At 44.2% G+C, this 19,420-nt stretch overlaps 1 protein-coding gene across 1 annotated transcript in view; it reads right to left on the bottom strand.

Moving 5' to 3' along the window:
- ALG13 (ALG13 UDP-N-acetylglucosaminyltransferase subunit) overlaps positions 1-15,764 on the bottom strand; it is a 203,209-nt gene extending 187,445 nt beyond the window's left edge. Inside the window, exons 1-5 of the mRNA XM_077281501.1 lie at positions 15,575-15,764; positions 12,000-12,162; positions 8,565-8,703; positions 4,914-5,024; positions 3,106-3,186 (exon numbers count right to left, since the gene is read on the bottom strand). Coding sequence (XP_077137616.1) covers positions 3,106-3,186; positions 4,914-5,024; positions 8,565-8,703; positions 12,000-12,162; positions 15,575-15,658 — 578 coding nt within the window. The 5' untranslated portion in view covers positions 15,659-15,764. The remainder of the gene's footprint in view (positions 1-3,105; positions 3,187-4,913; positions 5,025-8,564; positions 8,704-11,999; positions 12,163-15,574) is intronic.
- Between the last annotated feature and the right edge of the window lie 3,656 nt (positions 15,765-19,420).

Genomic DNA, 19,420 nt, shown 5'->3' with positions numbered 1-19,420 from the left:
ATGGTTGGTGGATGGCCACCATGTCCCAACAAGGCTGTGACGTCAGCAAGGAGGTGGAGGAGTCATGTTTTGGGCTGGAATCATGGGGAACCAGCTGGTAGAGCCCTTTAAGGTTCCTGAAGGTGTGAAAATGACCTCAGCAAAGTAAATAGAGTTTCTGACTGACAACTTTCTTCCATGGTCTAAAAAGCAGAAACGTGCCTTCAGGAACAAAATCATCTTCATGCATGACAATGAATACCTCTGAGTAATTGGCTGCTATGTGCATAAAAGGAGATAAACTCATGGTGTGGCCACCATCTTCCCCTGACCTCAACCCTATAGAGAACCTTTGGAGTATCATCAAATAAAAGATCTATGAGGGTGGGAGGCAGTTCACATCAAAACAGCAGCTCTGGGAGGCTATTCCGACTTCATGCAAAGAAATACAAGCAGAAACTCTCCAAAAACTCACAAGTTCAATGGATGCAAGAATTGTGAAGGTGATATCAATGAAGGGCTCCTATGTTAACATGTAACTTGGCCTGTTAGGATATTTTGGAGTTAAATAGCTTTTTTGTTCAGTGAATGTGACCTCCTAATGCTGCAAATTCCACAAATGAGTATTTTCAGTTCTTTAAAACATATCAAATGTTTAGAAATTCTACTGTGCCTAATAATTTGGAACAGTGCATTTTGAGTTTTTATTCATTTTGGAGATTATAATACTGTTATCATTGGGACGTTTCTTCAATAAAATTCGATGTATACTCTAACCTGTGATGACTTTTATTAGACTGACTGTCATTTACACTGACCATTTAGGAAAATCCGAGAAAAATGTCATTTGCATAATAATTTGGAACATAGTGTATATGTATTTTAACAATAATGAAAAAGTATTATGCCAATAAATATACATTTTTCTGTAAAAATGCATATTTGGTGTCGCCGTGTCTGTGACGAGCTAATCCATCAAACTGCTACATTATTTAACCACTACAACATATGAAAAATAAAGATGGCAAAAAACAAAGGCGATTCATCAAGACCGGCATTCTATAGCTGGTCTTGATAAGGGAGCTTGTTGTAACGGATGCGATTCATTAAGAGGAATATGACTCCAACGTTTTTGTTGTTTTTTTAGTGCTGGAATGGTGCCTCTAATCTAAGGTCTCTGGCCTTAGTCTTATACTTACCAACTGCTGGATTGTTACTTACCATTTTTTTAAAAAATTAGGATTTTTTAAGACTACAATGAATTTCCACGGTGGGTCCATACTTAGGACTGGACATTAGAAATGGGAGAATCGATATTAAAGTATCATTCATTCGTCTGTGTTTAAACACGAACTTTAAGGGTATGTGCACCCGTTGCGGTTTTTGCTGCGGATCCGCAGCGGATTTGACGCTGCGGATCCGCAGCCGTTTTCCATGCGGTGTACAGTACAATGTTAACCAATGGAAAACAAAAACCGCAGTGCACATGCTGCGGAAAATTCCGCACGGATTCGCTGCGGAAAAAAAGAAGTAGCATGTCACTTCTTTCTGTGGATTCCGCAGCGGTTTTCAACCTGCACCAATAGGAAAGTGCAGTTGAAAACCCGCAGAGGAATCCGCAGAAGAAAAAGCGTGAAAATCCGCAGTGAAAACCGCAGTGGTTTTGCACTGTGGATTTTCAAAATCCGCTGCGGAAAAATCCGCAGCAAAATCCGCAACGTGTGCACATGTATGTGCACACGCTGCGGATTTCGCTGCGGAAACACAGCGTTTCCGCAGCTGCGGATCCGCAGCGGTTTCCCATGAGTTTACAGTACAATGTAAACATATGGGAAACGAAATCCGCAGTGCACATGCTGTGGAAAAAAACACGCGGAGACGCAGCAGTTTATATTCCGCAGCATGTCACTTCTTTGTGCGGATTCCGCTGCGGGTTTACACCTGCTCCAATAGAAAACTGCAGGTGAAAACCCGCAGCGGAAACCGCACTAGGAACCGCGATAAATCCGCAGTAAAAACCGCAGCGGTTTTGCACTGCGGATTTATCAATTCCGCTGCGGAAAATTCCGCAATGGAATCCGCAGCGTGTGCACAAGCCCTTAGTGAAAAAATGGTAGCGGTGTTTCCGTGTTTTGGATCAGTGTATGGTCCATGTGTCTGTTTCTACCATTAGTGTTTTTCACGGATGGATGAATAAATACATTGCATGCCATTCGTGTACTGTTAATGTTTTTCATGGACCCATTGACTTGCATTGGCCCTTTTCATCAGTGTTGCTGCAAAAAACTGACAAGGGTCCTTGAGTATTGCAAAGACACACGGTCTGTGAAAACACATGTGATTAGCTCATAGATGATAATAGGTATGTGTTCTATCCCTGAAAAAAAAAAAAACAGGGATGTGCAACATGGACGGCTGAATATGGTCTAAAAGTACATGTACAGATTAGATTAAAAATATGGCAGGTTGCTGCATTGCAAGCTATTTATCGGACAGGATTTTCCCCGTGAAGCACTAATCTGTGAAATTACACATCACTCAGGCACAACCTGCCCCCCCATACCGTCATACTGTGCATCATTACAGGGCAAAATTATCCTAATGACTGGGATTATTTTGTGAACCTCTGAAAAAGTGTCAATCAACATTCCCCATTCTGTGCACCCAAAAAGTGTGTCTTCACACAGTGACATGTGATATGGCCCCATCCTAGGGGAGATGGGAGGAGGGCAGAAAAGAGACCTTATGCATGGCACCAAAAAGTGAACCTTTAGGGTATGTGCACACGGTGCGGATTTGCCTGCGAATCAGCTGCAGTTTTCCATGCGTTGTACAGTACCATGTACACCTATGGAAAACCAAATCCGCTGTGCCCATGGTGTGGAAAATACCGCGCGGAAACGCTGCGTTGTACAGTATTTTCCGCAGCATGTCAAATCATTGTGCGGATTCCGCAGCGGTTTACACCTGCTCCTCAATAGGAATCCGCAGGTTTAAAACCGCAGGTGAAATCTGCAGGTAAAACGCAGTGCATTTTACCTGCAGATTTTAAAAAAATGGTGCGGAAAAATCCACACACTATTCCGCAACTTGGGCACGTAGCCTTATAGGATGGGCAGAACAGACCTTGGCTTTTGCACGGCCCCTTTTAGCTGGAGGCCTGTAAAGCGACCATGGTCAAACTTTTTATTGCCTTCATCTTCATCACTGATGTGGGTGTTTTCCATTTAATTCTTACATGACACTACAGGAACTTGCCTCCTGGCAGCAATGGAGTAAAAATATTGAACTGCAGTTTTCTTCTGTGTGCACGGGAAAGTCAGAATTTCCACATACAAAGTCCGATACCTGACAGCGTTCACCAGACTTGTCGTGTTATAGATATGAACAAAGTATCATAACTTACATAAAACACATTTTATTACCATGTGAACAATCATACAATTTGTTCAGAATATAGGGAGATATATGCATTGGGTACAAAGTACAATTTGCAGTGAAGACAAGACGCATACAACTGGGCAGGTTGGGACACCTGCATTATTATAGATTTTTGTAGCTAAGTGGTAGAGTTGTTCAAGTATGAGGACAGCAGCATAACTATATATAAAGTACTCGGCACTCAAAAATTGAAAAGAATGTATTTCTAGTTATAGGGCAATCCCAATCCTGCGCCTAGCACCACATGATTTCTGCCTGTCACAGCGCTGCTTTTCTACATGAGAGATCATTATATTCCCTGCGGTCCGAGTTTGAAAAAGGCCCCTACTGTAGGGCCAAAACGTTACAAGAAGTGTTTTGGGGATTGCCTTACAGATAAATATACGTTCTGTTCAAATTTTAAGTGCCAAGTATTTTATATACTGGTTGATATGGAATGGAACCCTTAGTTGAGCATCAACATCTGAGTGCCGTATATCTATTACTAGCAGCATAACTATAGTTGGTCAATAGTGATGAGCGAATGTGCTCGGATAAGGTGTTATCTGAGCATGCTTGGGTGCTAATAAAATGACTTTGGCGTGCTCAAATAATATGTCCTAGTCTCCGTGGCTGCATATCTCATGGCTGTTCGACAGCCGCAACACAAGCATGGACTGCCTGTTTGTTAGGTAATCCCTGTATATGTTGCGGCTGTCAAACAGCCATGAGACATGCAACCACAGAGACTCAAACATATTATTCCAGCATGCCGAAGACAGTTCATTAGCACCTGAGCATGGCGGATAACACTTATCCCAGCACGTTCGCCCATCATATTGGTCATCCATGCCCAAGGACTCATATGTTTGAAACGCATTTGTTGAATCTGTGGCGTTTTATTTGTATCCTATGCCTCTCGTAAAAATTGTATGCGTTCATAAATAACATTTTGGATTTTGCTTTTATAAAGCGGTGAAGCCAAATGTTTGGAATTAGTAAATCCAGCACAGCGTGCTCATGTTGTGTGCTGTGCTCCAGTCACACGCAGCATATGTGGATTTTGGTGTGAGCCGATGAATCTCTGTTGACTACTACAGTGAGTGCAATAGGTCCCTAAAGCCCAGGAGGACCAAAAAGGTCCCATCAGACCATATAAGAACACCAACGCTAATAAAGAACCTGGATAGTTGGGGGCCCTGTAAAGGATTATGCACTGGGCCCACCGGCTCCAGGTTACACCACAGGGTAGGTGTTTTCCGAACGCCTATTTCTACAGAAACCTCATTACCAAGCAGATAACACTTACCCACACCATAGAACATGAAGTATGAAATGAAGACAGACATAGCACTTTAGCTACGATTTATAACCGAATGTGTCTTCAGTAGGATCCAAAGTGGCTGCAATGTATTTTCCACTTTGCCAATAGATTTGTATTGCTGTCCTTTTCATCCTCATTTTTTACAAGCATCGAAGAGTATATTTAATGCAATTGTCCATTTATAAAATGCTATCGAAGCCCCACAACTTTATCTAGAAAATCTGCAAATATTTCTGGATGTCCAGGTGGAAAAACTTTCAGAGATGACAGGTCCAATGTCTTCAGCGTGCTTCCTAGTGTGCTATGGAAAAAGGAAAAACAATAAGTTCCTATAGGGTTAATCTGCAGGATAATAACATGCAGAAAGTGCTCGGCGGCTGTATAGAAAGTGTGGCACCCGGGAGAAAATTAACCTTGTGCATATTTTTTTTATACACATTGACATCTGCCATAAGCTGGGTCTAGGAAAAAGATGCCCAATAATTAAACACGGAGGACCTTGATTTAGACAAATATTCTCTCCAGACTTAAGTGCTTATTATTTGTCCAGTGTTTTGCTTTCTCCGTTTCTGCATGGTTTGTCTCCATCTCTAACAAACAAAAAAAAAAATTTAAGAAGTGTTTTCTATTATAAATTTAAATAAAGATGATGTCATTTTATGATTCTTGTCTGGAGGACCTTTGTTCTTTCATATAAGCAGGGTCTAGCAGGCATTCTGCCAGTGTCACACTGACAGCTGTAAGGCTCAGTATTTGTAAGCCAAAACCAGGAGTGGAACAATTAGAGGAAAAGTATAATAGAAACATATGCACCACTTCTGCATTTATCACCCACTCCTGGTTTTGGCTTACAAATACTGATGTAAAATACTGACCGAATACTGCTAGTGTGACGCCGGCCTAATACATTCCCATTGATTAGACAAGGGATCAGACAAATAAAAGTTGAAGTACCATAGAGGGCCCAAGTGAAAAAAAAATAAAGAAAAAGTCGTATATATGTATTTTAAAGAACTAAAACAATAATGAAAAAGTATTATGCCAATAAATATTAGTTTTTCTGTAAAAATGCATATTTGGTGTCGCCGTGTCTGTGACGAGCTAATCCATCAAACTGCTACATTACTTAACCACTACAACATATGAAAAATAAAGATGGCAAAAAACAAAGGCGATTCATCAAGACCGGCGAATCTATAGCTGGTCTTGATAAGGGAGCTTGTTGGAACGGATGCAATTCATTAAGAGGAATATGACTCCAACGTTTTTTGTTGTTTTTTTCAGTGCTGGAATGGTGCCTCTAATCTAAGGTCCCTGACCTTAGTCTTAGGCCGGAGACACACTGGTGCGAGATACGGCCGAGTCTCGCTGGTTAAAAGCAAGCTGTGGCACCGGCACTCCGGAGCGGAGCGTGCGGCTCCATGTATTGCTATGCAGCTGCACGCTCCGCTCCGGAGTGCCGGTGCCACAGCTTGCTTTTAACCAGCGAGACTCGGCCGTATCTCGCACCAGTGTGTCTCCGGCCTCATACTTACCAACTGCTGGGTTGTTACCTACCATTTTTTTTAAAAATTAGGATTTTTTAAGACTACAATGAATTTCCACGGTGGGTCCATACTTAGGACTGGACATTAGAAATGGGAGAATCGATATTAAAGTATCATTCATTCGTCTGTGTTTAAACACGAACTTTAAGGGTATGTGCACACGCTGCGGATTTCGCTGCGGAAACGCAGCGGTTTCCCATGAGTTTACAGTACAATGTAAACCTATGGGAAACGAAATCCGCAGGGCACATGCTGCGGAAAAAAACGCGCGGAGACGCAGCGGTTTATATTCCGCAGCATGTCAATTCTTTGCGCGGATTCCGCTGCGGGTTTACACCTGCTCCAATAGAAAACTGCAGGTGAAAACCCGCAGCGGAAACCGCACTAGGAACCGCGATAAATCCACAGTAAAAACCGCAGCGGTTTTGCACTGCGGATTTATCAATTCCGCTGCGGAAAATTCACAGCGTGTGCACAAGCCCTTAGTGAAAAAATGGTAGCGGTGTTTCCGTGTTTTGGATCAGTGTATGGTCCATGTGTCTGTTTCTACCATTAGTGTTTTTCACGGATGGATGAATGTATTTACATTGCATGCCATCCGTGTACTGTTTTATTTTTCGTGGACCCATTGACTTGCATTGGCCCTTTTCATCAGTGGTGCTGCAAAAAACTGACAAGGGTCCTTGAGTATTGCAAAGACACACGGTCTGTGAAAACGCATGTGATTAGCTCATAGATGATAATAGGTATGTGTTCTATCCCTGAAAAAAAACCAAAACAGGGATGTGCAACATGGATGGCTGAATATGGTCTAAAAGTACATGTACAGATTAGATGCCGAAGAAAATTAACCTTTGTCCTGCCGGGAGCAGCCATGACGGCATGGATAGTCATCGCTCCCCAGCACTGAGAGCGGCAACAAACACACCCTGGCACTGACTGACAGCCAGCTCTAGCGTGCATTAGTCCAGAGCAAGCTGTCAATCAAAGTGCTGTGGGCGGGCTTACAGCTGTGGCGGGCTTACAGCTGTGGCGGGCTTACAGCTGTGGCTCACAGTATAGCAAGTGGTGACTGTTGTGGTGACAGCACGCCTGCAACACCGAATGAAGAAAGTTCATTCTCTCCCGAGTGCCACACTATCAGCACTGCGGCCAGGCACCTACATAACACTATTAACCTAGGCTAGGACCATCCCGATTTGGGTATACCTTGAAGCTGGTGGGATGGTTTTTACATGCACTTGTTATTTACATGCACTATTGCTTATAGCAGGGTATATGTTCATTTTGCTTCTGTCTTGGGATAGAGCACTATGACCCTGCATTGGACATGACAGGTTCCCTTTAACACATCCACTGTAGAGAGCCAGACTACCATAATGTTGTTTGCACTGACATCATTTGGACAATGGGAAAATTGCAACAATTCTCAGATCATACGCTATAAAACCGATTGATGAGAACTAACCGGAATACAACAGTGTGAATTAATTACATGCGCAGGTATTGTGCCCCTTTCAGCTATCGGTGATTTTTCTTGTGCGCAAAAAGACGGACTGATTTCCAACAGTGTGCTGGATCAGATTCTCGTCAGTGTGTCAGCTTTTACCATCACAGTTTCACCACCTTTATTGCATGCAAAGAAAAAAAATGGAGGTTTTTGAAGCTTCTCCGAGCAAAGATTGTGTGTTGTCTCAGTTTTTCACGTACACATAGACTGAGATCAAAAACACACTCTCTGTATTTTTTTTTGGAGGGGGGAGGGAGGGTTTGTGGATCACCAGGTCTGCCAAAAATACAGACGTGTGAACAATCCCATAGACAATAATGTGTACGTTTTCTATCTACTGAAAAAACACAGAAAACCCATGTGAAAAATGGATGTCTGCATGAGGCCTCAATGTTCTTACAGTAGTATCCAATGCCACGGTGTCAAGAATATAACAGAAAAGGCACTTGCAGTGTTTATGTGCTTAAATGGCGCTGTGAATACAAGGGTGATTTTTTATTTTTTTTTACATTTCCAAGTGCTTTTTCTTATCTGAAACTTTGCTATGATGCCTGTGCTACATTGATACTTTCACTATAAGTGAATGTGCTGAAATTCTACTGGTTTTTGTTAATTTGCCTGTTCTATTTTATATAATATATGAAAAATAAATAAAACCTTAAAACAAAATTAAGACTAACTTGACAAATGGGTGTTGGCATTTCTATTTTCAGAGGGAATAGTCCCTACTACTCTGCATGCATACATCTTGTAATGTTACAGACTGTGCTGGACGTATCCGTACCTGCATGTACAGTAGTAGAGGTGGCCATCTTTGTGGAGTTGCTTTGCGAGCTCCAGCTGATGGTTGGACATTAGTTTCTCATTGATGACAACAATAAGAGGTTTTTGTGCTTCAAGTGTTTCTAAGCAGCTTCCTGCACCTATTATGTAAAAACACAAGCATTAGAAATGGAGGGCAGGAGTCATTCTGACCTCGAGCAGAATATCTTGTATTGAAGGTTACTTCCATCTTTGTGAGTTACCACCCCTCCAAGACTCACTCCCCATCAATAAAAAAAGGTTATCATTATCATCTATGTCAGTGAGAGGTGATGACTTTCTATGTTTGTAATAATCCTTCACTACAGCGGATAGTCAAAAGTAAGACCTAATATAACTCTCTAAGATAAGACACAAGTTCTTCCAGATATCAGAACTAAATTGGGAGTCTGATCTCTTTTGCTTTCACTCCTGAAATGATAAAAAAAGGCTTTTTTTAATTAAACCATAAAACCTTATGAGCCAAAACACCAAGATACACAGTAGAGTTACATCCATTTGAATTATGTAAAATTTGGATAGGTATAAGCAAAATGTTTACAGTAGAAAATTGTACAGGGGGCAATGAAGTTGATAGCACAACATTAGATAGACGAGATGGGTCCGACTGTACGAGAATTTATTGAAAAGATATATTGGTTCCTAACTTTAAAAAAAAAAAGGAGTGTATATTAAGTCAGTTTTGATGGCAAAATACGTGAAACTATGGCCGCTGTGGAGAGATTCCAAAGAAATTAACATATCAGCTCACCCGTATAGGAAGAATTCCATAATAGGTGATATGACTCCAGGCCGGTTCCTGGATAAGCATAGGCAGAAGAAGATAAGGGGAATCCTGCCTCAGTAGTTCCAAAGTAAAGATTAAAACTTCACATATACTGAGAAAAGTTCAAGTTTAAAGCACTACCAGAGTGGTGCTTCTAATGTAAAGTCTCTGACCGTATTCTTATGATTATCTGTCGCCATCTTCACCTTTTTGCGGTGCCACAACGGTCCTGCAGCATCATCTTGTGACTGCAGCTGCTGACTGTCCGAAAGTCAGAACTTACATCACAAGCTATCAATGCAAGTCTAGGAGAGCCAGAACAAGACCCTTCTATACTAGTACTGAATTGTATTGAGCACTGGTGCGATCCGGCAGGTCACAATCTGATGGAGATCGGCAAAGTGCAGACGGAGGAAAGTATGTATGAGGGTAGGGACCAGGACCTTACTATATAGGGACCTTATAGCACCATTCCAGGGCTGCAATAAAAAAAAACAATGGAGTGGTTCTTTAAAACCAGGATGAATATAAAAACATGGCGCATGCATCGAAAGATGCCAAACGCAATTCGAGCAGAGGCTTTAAATTACACAGGTCAACAAAAAAAAAAATTTTTTCTGGTGTCCAAAATATTTTAATGAATTTGGGGTATTTTTGGGGTGCTGATTCTGAATATGCTATCAGTTTTGCCAGATTGGCTCAAGTTTTTGACATTTTTGGTATCTTATTTATAGCACTTGTTGGTAAATGCGACGCATCATCTCATTAATTTCTTTGGATTAGTACTTGAACTGAGCAGTTCTCAATATAGTTTTGTGTTAATTAGTGTTCTAAAAGTTTGTTCATAGCTTGATTTTTGCACTAACTTTATGTTGTTGTCTGTTTTCCAGTGAAAAGCATGAACTCATCAAGAAGAAGTTGTCTTAACGATCCAGACTCATTCTGTTACATTTGTGGTGAATACACACTGCCAAAACATAGAAGAAACATAACAGACTTCGTAAAAAAAGTGTATTTTGCCTATTTTGGGGTTATGCTTGGGGACCAAGACAAGTTTTGGGCACCACACATAGTGTGCAAAGCATGTATCGAATTATTACGAAAATGGAGCAAAGGACAAAGAAAAAGCTTCAAATTTGGTGTTCCAATGGTGTGGAGAGAGCCAAAAAATCATCATGATGACTGTTATTTCTGTGCAGTGCAAGTGCAAGGATTCAATAAGCATAAGAAACGAAAATGGGAGTAACATGGAATCTGCAAGAAGGCCTGTCCCTCATTGTGAAGATGTGCCTGTACCTGTGTTTACCATAAATAACAGTCATCATGATGATTTTTTGGCTCTCTCCACACCATTGGAACACCAAATTTGAAGCTTTTTCTTTGTCCTTTGCTCCATTTTCGTAATAATTCGATACATGCTTTGCACACTATGTGTGGTGCCCAAAACTTGTCTTGGTCCCCAAGCATAACCCCAAAATAGGCAAAATACACTTTTTTACGAAGTCTGTTATGTTTCTTCTATGTTTTGGCAGTGTGTATTCACCACAAATGTAACAGAATGAGTCTGGATCGTTAAGACAACTTCTTCTTGATGAGTTCATGCTTTTCACTGGAAAACAGACAACAACATAAAGTTAGTGCAAAAATCAAGCTATGAACAAACTTTTAGAACACTAATTAACACAAAACTATATTGAGAACTGCTCAGTTCAAGTACTAATCCAAAGAAATTAATGAGATGATGCGTCGCATTTACCAACAAGTGCTATAAATAAGATACCAAAAATCTCAAAAACTTGAGCCAATCTGGCAAAACTGATGACATATTCAGAATCAGCACCCCAAAAATACCCTAAATTCGATGAAATATCTTTGGCACCAAAAATGCTGTTGACCAGTGTTATTATTAAGATGCAAATCATCATGTTTTATATACTTTTCTCAATAAATATGAAGGTTTAATCTTTATTTTGGAACTTCAGATTTTGGATTCCCCTTATCTTCTGCTGTGGAAAGACACCTCAAGAATGGTATCTGGAGAACTAGATTTTGACTAGGGTTAGAGCAGTCCAGGGCAAAGCGCAGCCAGCAGGCCACATCCAGCCCTTTAGCTGAGTATAAGGAGTTTGTATTTTATAAGAGAGACTACTTTATTTAAAAAGGGGTTGTCCAAGCAGTGGAAAACCTCTCTAAGGTTAAGTTCACATTTGCGTATATGTGTCTGCAACGTATCGTCCGCATAAGCAAATGCATGCTTACGCAGCGTTTTTTATCCGCATAATCTTACGCATGACGCAAACAAAATCTGCTACATGTGCATGAATTTTTGCCTGCGTTTGCGTTGTTTTTGTGCATGGGTTCGATATTTCCAGGAGGGCGTGTCTCAAAACAGTTCCTGGACATGCGCAGTCCGAAATAAACAAGAACATCGAACGCATGTCCTTGCGTACCAATGCGTTTCCATAGACAGTAATGCGCTTTTTTTTACGCACTCATCTGCAATCATCCGCATGCGAATGTAAAATATTGTATGCATGACGTATGCGGATCAAACGCTGCGCACAGATACGCAAATGTGAACCCGGCCTAACACTGTAGCAGTGTCTATATCTAAACATGTGAAGTAAGTACCTGCATGGCTGATAACGAGATCTGCATTCTGAATATCTGCTGCCAGCGAGTCCTTATACCTGAAGACATCCATGGCAAAGCCGGCCGTCCTATGTGGCTCAGGTTCTACTGTTCCCCTTCCGATCTGGAGGATCACTCTGTCGTAACCGAGGTCTTTGAGGATCTGGAAGCATAACAGACTGTGGGTTAGAGAAAGAAAACAATAAATCACATTGGGTAAAGGAGCAAGAGGCACCAAAGAAATGTGCGGCCTATAATGTACAGCTGGACTCTGGTGCAACTGACTTCAGCCTGTTTTATTTTAACGTTTTTAAAACGCAAACTTTAGCTGGGGAGAGAAGTTTTCTGAACATAAAAAAACCCCTTTGAAATGCACAGCATATTGATGGATCTTTGTGCTCAGAAATTTTTGGCAGATGCATAGACTTGTATGGGTGATTTTGATCCATGACTTTGATAAAAACTGATTATGTCCCAGTGCTTTTTGCAGACACTCAGTTTGCAAAAATACACAGACATGTGAACAGCTCCAGAGACTATAATTGGTTTTTTTAATGTAAAAAACATGTTGTGGCCGGCGCTGATCTCTGCTGCCTCAGAGCAGTCACGGATCACTCCTGCCGTAGATTCTGCAGCTTCTGGTGATGTTGCGCCGACAGAGCAGCTTCTTCTCTACCGCTCTGCGGGGCTGACTGGGCATCTCTGCTGTAGCCATGTTGATTGACAGCCGACTCCTGCTGCCTGTGTGTGGGGGAGAGGGGCTGTCATCAGCATGATGTCAGCAGAGGCGCCATGATGGGGCCATCAGCTGAGCAGCCTGGAAGAATAAGAGCAATGTGTACATGAGGGAGATAAATGGTATTCTGTAATGTTTTCGGCCTCGTCAGTTTTCACAGTGATTTTCATGCTTGAAAATATAAATGAATTTTAAAATGTAAATCAAGGGCAGTGCACAGATCATACACTGCTGTCACCGTGTCCTGTGTGATTGTCACCCGTGTGCTGTGTGATAGTCACCGCCGTCACCCGTGTGCTGTGTGATAGTCACCGCCGTCACCCGTGTCCTGTGTGATTGTCACCGCCGTCACCCGTGTGCTGTGTGATTATCACCGCCGTCACCCGTGTCCTGTGTGATTGTCACCGCCGTCACCCGTGTGCTGTGTTATAGTCACCGCCGTCACCCGTGTCCTGTGTGATTGTCAACGCCGTCACCCGTGTGCTGTGTGATTGTCACCGCCGTCACCCGTGTCCTGTGTGATAGTCACCGCCGTCACCCGTGTGCTGTGTGATTGTCACCGCCGTCACCCGTGTGCTGTGTGATTGTCACCGCCGTCACCCGTGTGCTGTGTGATAGTCACCGCCGTCGCCCGTGTCCTGTGTGATAGTCACCGCCGTCGCCCGTGTGCTGTGTGATAGTCACCGCCGTCACCCGTGTCCTGTGTGATTGTCACCGCCGTCACCCGTGTCCTGTGATAGTCACCGCCGTCACCCGTGTGCTGTGTGATTGTCACCGCCGTCACCCGTGTCCTGTGTGATTGTCACCGCCGTCACCCGTGTCCTGTGTGATAGTCACCGCCGTCACCCGTGTGCTGTGTGATTGTCACCGCCGTCACCCGTGTGCTGTGTGATTGTCACCGCCGTCACCCGTGTGCTGTGTGATTGTCACCGCCGTCACCCGTGTGCTGTGTGATTGTCACCGCCGTCACCCGTGTGCTGTGTGATAGTCACCGCCGTCACCCGTGTGCTGTGATTGTCACCGCCGTCACCCGTGTGCTGTGTGATTGTCACCGCCGTCACCCGTGTGCTGTGATTGTCACCGCCGTCACCCGTGTGCTGTGTGATTGTCACCGCCGTCACCCGTGTGCTGTGTGATTGTCACCGCCGTCACCCGTGTGCTGTGTGATTGTCACCGCCGTCACCCGTGTCCTGTGTGATTGTCACCGCCGTCACCCGTGTCCTGTGATTGTCACCGCTGTCACCCGTGTGATTGTCACCGCCGTCACCCGTGTGCTGTGTGATTGTCACCGCCGTCACCCGTGTGCTGTGTGATTGTCACCGCTGTCACCCGTGTGATTGTCACCGCCGTCACCCGTGTGCTGTGTGATAGTCACCGCCGTCGCCCGTGTCCTGTGTGATAGTCACCGCCGTCACCCGTGTGCTGTGTGATAGTCACCGCCGTCACCCGTGTCCTGTGATAGTCACCGCCGTCACCCGTGTGCTGTGTGATTGTCACCGCCGTCACCGTCACCCGTGTCCTGTGATAATCACCGCCGTCACCCGTGTGCTGTGTGATTGTCACCGCCGTCACCCGTGTGCTGTGTGATTGTCACCGCCGTCACCGTCACCCGTGTCCTGTGATAGTCACCGCCGTCACCCGTGTGCTGTGTGATTGTCACTGCCGTCACCCGTGTCCTGTGTGATTGTCACCGCCGTCACCCGTGTCCTGTGTGATTGTCACCGCCGTCACCCGTGTCCTGTGTGATTGTCACCGCCGTCACCCGTGTCCTGTGATAGTCACCGCCGTCACCCGTGTCCTGTGATAGTCACCGCCGTCACCCGTGTGCTGTGTGATTGTCACCGCCGTCACCCGTGTCCTGTGTGATTGTCACCGCCGTCACCCGTGTGCTGTGTGATTGTCACCGCCGTCACCCGTGTGCTGTGTGATTGTCACCGCCGTCACCCGTGTGCTGTGTGATTGTCACCGCCGTCACCCGTGTGCTGTGTGATTGTCACCGCCGTCACCCGTGTGCTGTGTGATTGTCACCGCCGTCACCCGTGTCCTGTGTGATAGTCACCGCCGTCACCCGTGTGCTGTGTGATTGTCACCGCCGTCACCCGTGTGCTGTGTGATTGTCACCGCCGTCGCCCGTGTCCTGTGTGATAGTCACCGCCGTCACCCGTGTCCTGTGTGATTGTCACCGCCGTCACCCGTGTCCTGTGTGATTGTCACCGCCGTCACCCGTGTGCTGTGTGATTGTCACCGCCGTCACCCGTGTCCTGTGTGATTGTCACCGCCGTCACCCGTGTCCTGTGTGATTGTCACCGCCGTCACCCGTGTCCTGTGTGATTGTCACCGCCGTCACCCGTGTCCTGTGTGATTGTCACCGCCGTCACCCGTGTCCTGTGTGATTGTCACCGCCGTCACCCGTGTCCTGTGTGATTGTCACACACACACAGACTTCTAGACCGAATTTTACTGTGACTTTGAACAAAATTGAACACATCTCCCGGATTGTTTTGTGGATTTGTGGACACACGGTGTGGAAAGTAATCACCGAACACAGTCATGTGACGGGCAACAGCGACTTTACCGGGTCCATGGTCTTCTATCTGTAAAAAGCACAGATACAAGACACGGGACAGCGGCGTCTGAATAAGGCCCGGTCATCAGCAGGACGCTCCAGCACAGGGACGGCGCCGGCACCGGGGAAGCAGCTGGGGTCCCGGTACCACAGCCCGGCATGGGATGGGCGCACTCCGCCGCCGTGTGATCACAGAGCTGACAGTCACGGACTACAACCCCCGGAAACCAGGATCGGCGGTGACCGCCCAGTCCACCAGCGCACGCGGCTTACACTGAGCAGCTGCTCCGAGGAAATGCAGGAGATGAGCTCATCAAAGCTGGTGGTGCCCACAGTGAGGAACACGCACTTCCCCATGGCGCGGCTCCAGGCCTCCTCAGTGGGCACGGAGAAGACGGGACCTAAACCGTACCAGCCAGGACCTTCCGTGATGTCATCGCCATGTGATAAGTCACGTGCCTGGAAGCTGTCAGAACTGGACTTGTCAGCACGTGAGCAGGAAGAGTGCGGGCTCTGCGGACCTGTGTGTGTATGGTGTGCTGCAGAGCTGTGTGTGTAATGTATATGTAGTGTATGTGTATAGTGTGTGCTGCAGAGCTGTATGTGTGATGTATATGTAGTGTATGTGTATAATGTGTGCTGTATGTGATGTATATGTAGTGTATGTGTATAGTGTGTGCTGCAGAGCTGTATGTGTGATGTATATGTAGTGTATGTGTATAGTGTGTGCTGCAGAGCTGTATGTGTGATGTATATGTAGTGTATGTGTATAGTGTGTGCTGTATGTGATGTATATGTAGTGTATGTGTATAGTGTGTGCTGTATGTGATGTATATGTAGTGTATGTGTATAGTGTGTGCTGCAGAGCTGTATGTGTGATGTATATGTAGTGTATGTGTATAGTGTGTGCTGCAGAGCTGTATGTGTGATGTATATGTAGTGTATGTGTATAGTGTGTGCTGCAGAGCTGTATGTGTGATGTATATGTAGTGTATGTGTATAGTGTGTGCTGCAGAGCTGTATGTGTGATGTATATGTAGTGTATGTGTATAGTGTGTGCTGTATGTGATGTATATGTAGTGTATGTGTATAGTGTGTGCTGCAGAGCTGTATGTGTGATGTATATGTAGTGTATGTGTATAGTGTGTGCTGTATGTGATGTATATGTAGTGTATGTGTATAGTGTGTGCTGCAGAGCTGTATGTGTGATGTATATGTAGTGTATGTGTATAGTGTGTGCTGTATGTGATGTATATGTAGTGTATGTGTATAGTGTGTGCTGCAGAGCTGTATGTGTAATGTATATGTAGTGTATGTGTATAGTGTGTGCTGCAGAGCTGTATGTGTAATGTATATGTAGTGTATGTGTATAGTGTGTGCTGCAGAGCTGTATGTGTGATGTATATGTAGTGTATGTGTATAGTGTGTGCTGCAGAGCTGTATGTGTGATGTATATGTAGTGTATGTGTATAGTGTGTGCTGTATGTGATGTATATGTAGTGTATGTGTATAGTGTGCTGCAGAGCTGTATGTGTGATGTATATGTAGTGTATGTGTATAGTGTGTGCTGCAGAGCTGTATGTGTGATGTATATGTAGTGTATGTGTATAGTGTGTGCTGTATGTGATGTATATGTAGTGTATGTGTATAGTGTGTGCTGCAGAGCTGTATGTGTGATGTATATGTAGTGTATGTGTATAGTGTGTGCTGCAGAGCTGTATGTGTGATGTATATGTAGTGTATGTGTATAGTGTGTGCTGTATGTGATGTATATGTAGTGTATGTGTATAGTGTGTGCTGCAGAGCTGTATGTGTAATGTACAGGGTGGAGCGCGGTAATTTGCTTTTTTGCACTGCATGCTGTGGCGGCACTGTCGGTCGAAGAGAGGGGAGAGTGGGTGTGGCTTACAGTGGCTGATGGGAGATTTGTATTCCTCCGCCTTTCAGTTGCCATCATGCAGTGGACACGTGAGGAGAGGTCATTTTGTGTTGAAGCGTATTTTTCAAATGCCCACTCGATCATTGCAGTGCAGCGTGCTTTTCGTTTACAATTCGCTGTTCCTCCACGCGGACGTTTTCCTGGACGGCAATCAATTGTAAATTGGGTGAATGCATTGAGAACAGCAGGGAATGTGTCATGTGTACGAAGGGGCCCTGAGAGAAGGATTACAACACCACAAAACATCGAGAGAGTTAGAGCAGCAGTACTGCAATCTCTGAAACGCTCTGCTCGGAAGCAATCATTTGCTCTTGGCATTTCAAGGCGTTCTCTCAACCGGATTCTTCATGATGAACTGAATTTTCACCCGTATAAAATGTGCGTGGTCCAACAATTGTCAGCACGGGACTATTTGACACGGCGGACCTCTTGTGAAGACATGTTAGCAACGATACCCCGTGACGCAATTGTGCTTTTTTCTGATGAGGCACATTTTCACCTCAGTGGGTGTGTAAACAAACAAAATATGCGTTACTGGAGTGAAACAAACCCCAGAGAAGTTCACGAGAGACCTCTGCATTCGGACCGCGTCACTGTGTGGTGCGCCATATCACGAGTAGGCATCATTGGTCTTTACTTTTTTCAGGAAAACGGTCGTGCCATAACTGTGAACTCCGAACGGTACTTGTCTATGATACAGGATTATTTTCAGCCGGCTCTTGAGGCAATGGAACTAGAGGATACATGGTTCCAACAGGATGGTGCCACTGCACACACAGCGAGGGTTACCATGAATTGTTTGAGGCAAATGTTTCCTGGACGGCTTATCTCTTTGAGGGGAGATGTGAACTGGCCAGCACGCTCACCAGATTTAGCCCCATGCGATTTTTTCCTTTGGGGTTACCTGAAGTCTAAGGTGTATATCAACCGTCCCAACACCTTGGAAGACCTAAGGAACAATATTGAAGCTGAAATTGGCAGAATACCAGTGGACATGCTTGTTAGAGTTCATGAAAACTTCAGAAAACGTATGCAGCAGTGTGTGGATAGCCAAGGTCGACATTTGCCAGATACACTATTTAAAACCATGTAATTTAAAAATTCCAATACTGTTCAGTATAATTAAAATATAAAATAAATTTTTCTAATGATCAAAATTTTTTTATTTCATTCCCAAATCAGCAAATTACCGCGCTCCACCCTGTATATGTAGTGTATGTGTATAATGTGTGCTGCAGAGCTGTATGTGTATGTGTATAGTGTGTGCTGCAGAGCTGTATGTGTGATGTATATGTAGTGTATGTGTATAGTGTGTGCTGCAGAGCTGTATGTGTGATGTATATGTAGTGTATGTGTATAGTGTGTGCTGCAGAGCTGTATGTGATGTATATGTAGTGTATGTGTATAGTGTGTGCTGCAGAGCTGTATGTGTAATGTATATGTAGTGTATGTGTATAGTGTGTGCTGCAGAGCTGTATGTGTAATGTATATGTAGTGTATGTGTGCTTCAGAGCTGTATGTGTAATGTATATGTAGTGTATGTGTATAGTGTGTGCTGCAGAGCTGTATGTGTAATGTATATGTAGTGTATGTGTATAGTGTGTGCTGCAGAGCTGTATGTGTAATGTATATGTAGTGTATGTGTATAGTGTGCTGCAGAGCTGTATGTGTAATGTATATGTAGTGTATGTGTGCTTCAGAGCTGTATGTGTAGTGTATGTGTATAGTGTGTGCTGCAGAGCTGTATGTGTAATGTATATGTAGTGTATGTGTATAGTGTGTGCTGCAGAGCTGTATGTGTAATGTATATGTAGTGTATGTGTATAGTGTGTGCTGCAGAGCTGTATGTGTAATGTAAATGTAGTGTATGTGTATAGTGTGTGCTGCAGAGCTGTATGTGTAATGTATATGTAGTGTATGTGTGATGTGTGCTGCAGAGCTGTATGTGTAATGTACGGTATGTGTACTGTATGTGTGTGATGTGTGCTGCAGAGCTGTATATGTACTGTATCTGTGTGATGTGTGCTTCAGAGCTGTATGTGTAATGTATATGTACTGTATCTGTGTGTTGTGTGCTGCAGAGCTGTATGTGTAATGTATATGTACTGTATGTGTGTAATGTGTGCTGCAGAGCTGTATGTGTGATGTATATGTAGTGTATGTGTGTGATGTGTGCTGCA

Source organism: Ranitomeya variabilis, chromosome 2 (genome assembly GCF_051348905.1).
Source record: "Ranitomeya variabilis isolate aRanVar5 chromosome 2, aRanVar5.hap1, whole genome shotgun sequence".
In the NCBI taxonomy this organism is placed as follows: Eukaryota; Metazoa; Chordata; class Amphibia; order Anura; family Dendrobatidae; genus Ranitomeya; species Ranitomeya variabilis.
This window is presented reverse-complemented; position numbering and strand designations above follow the sequence as displayed.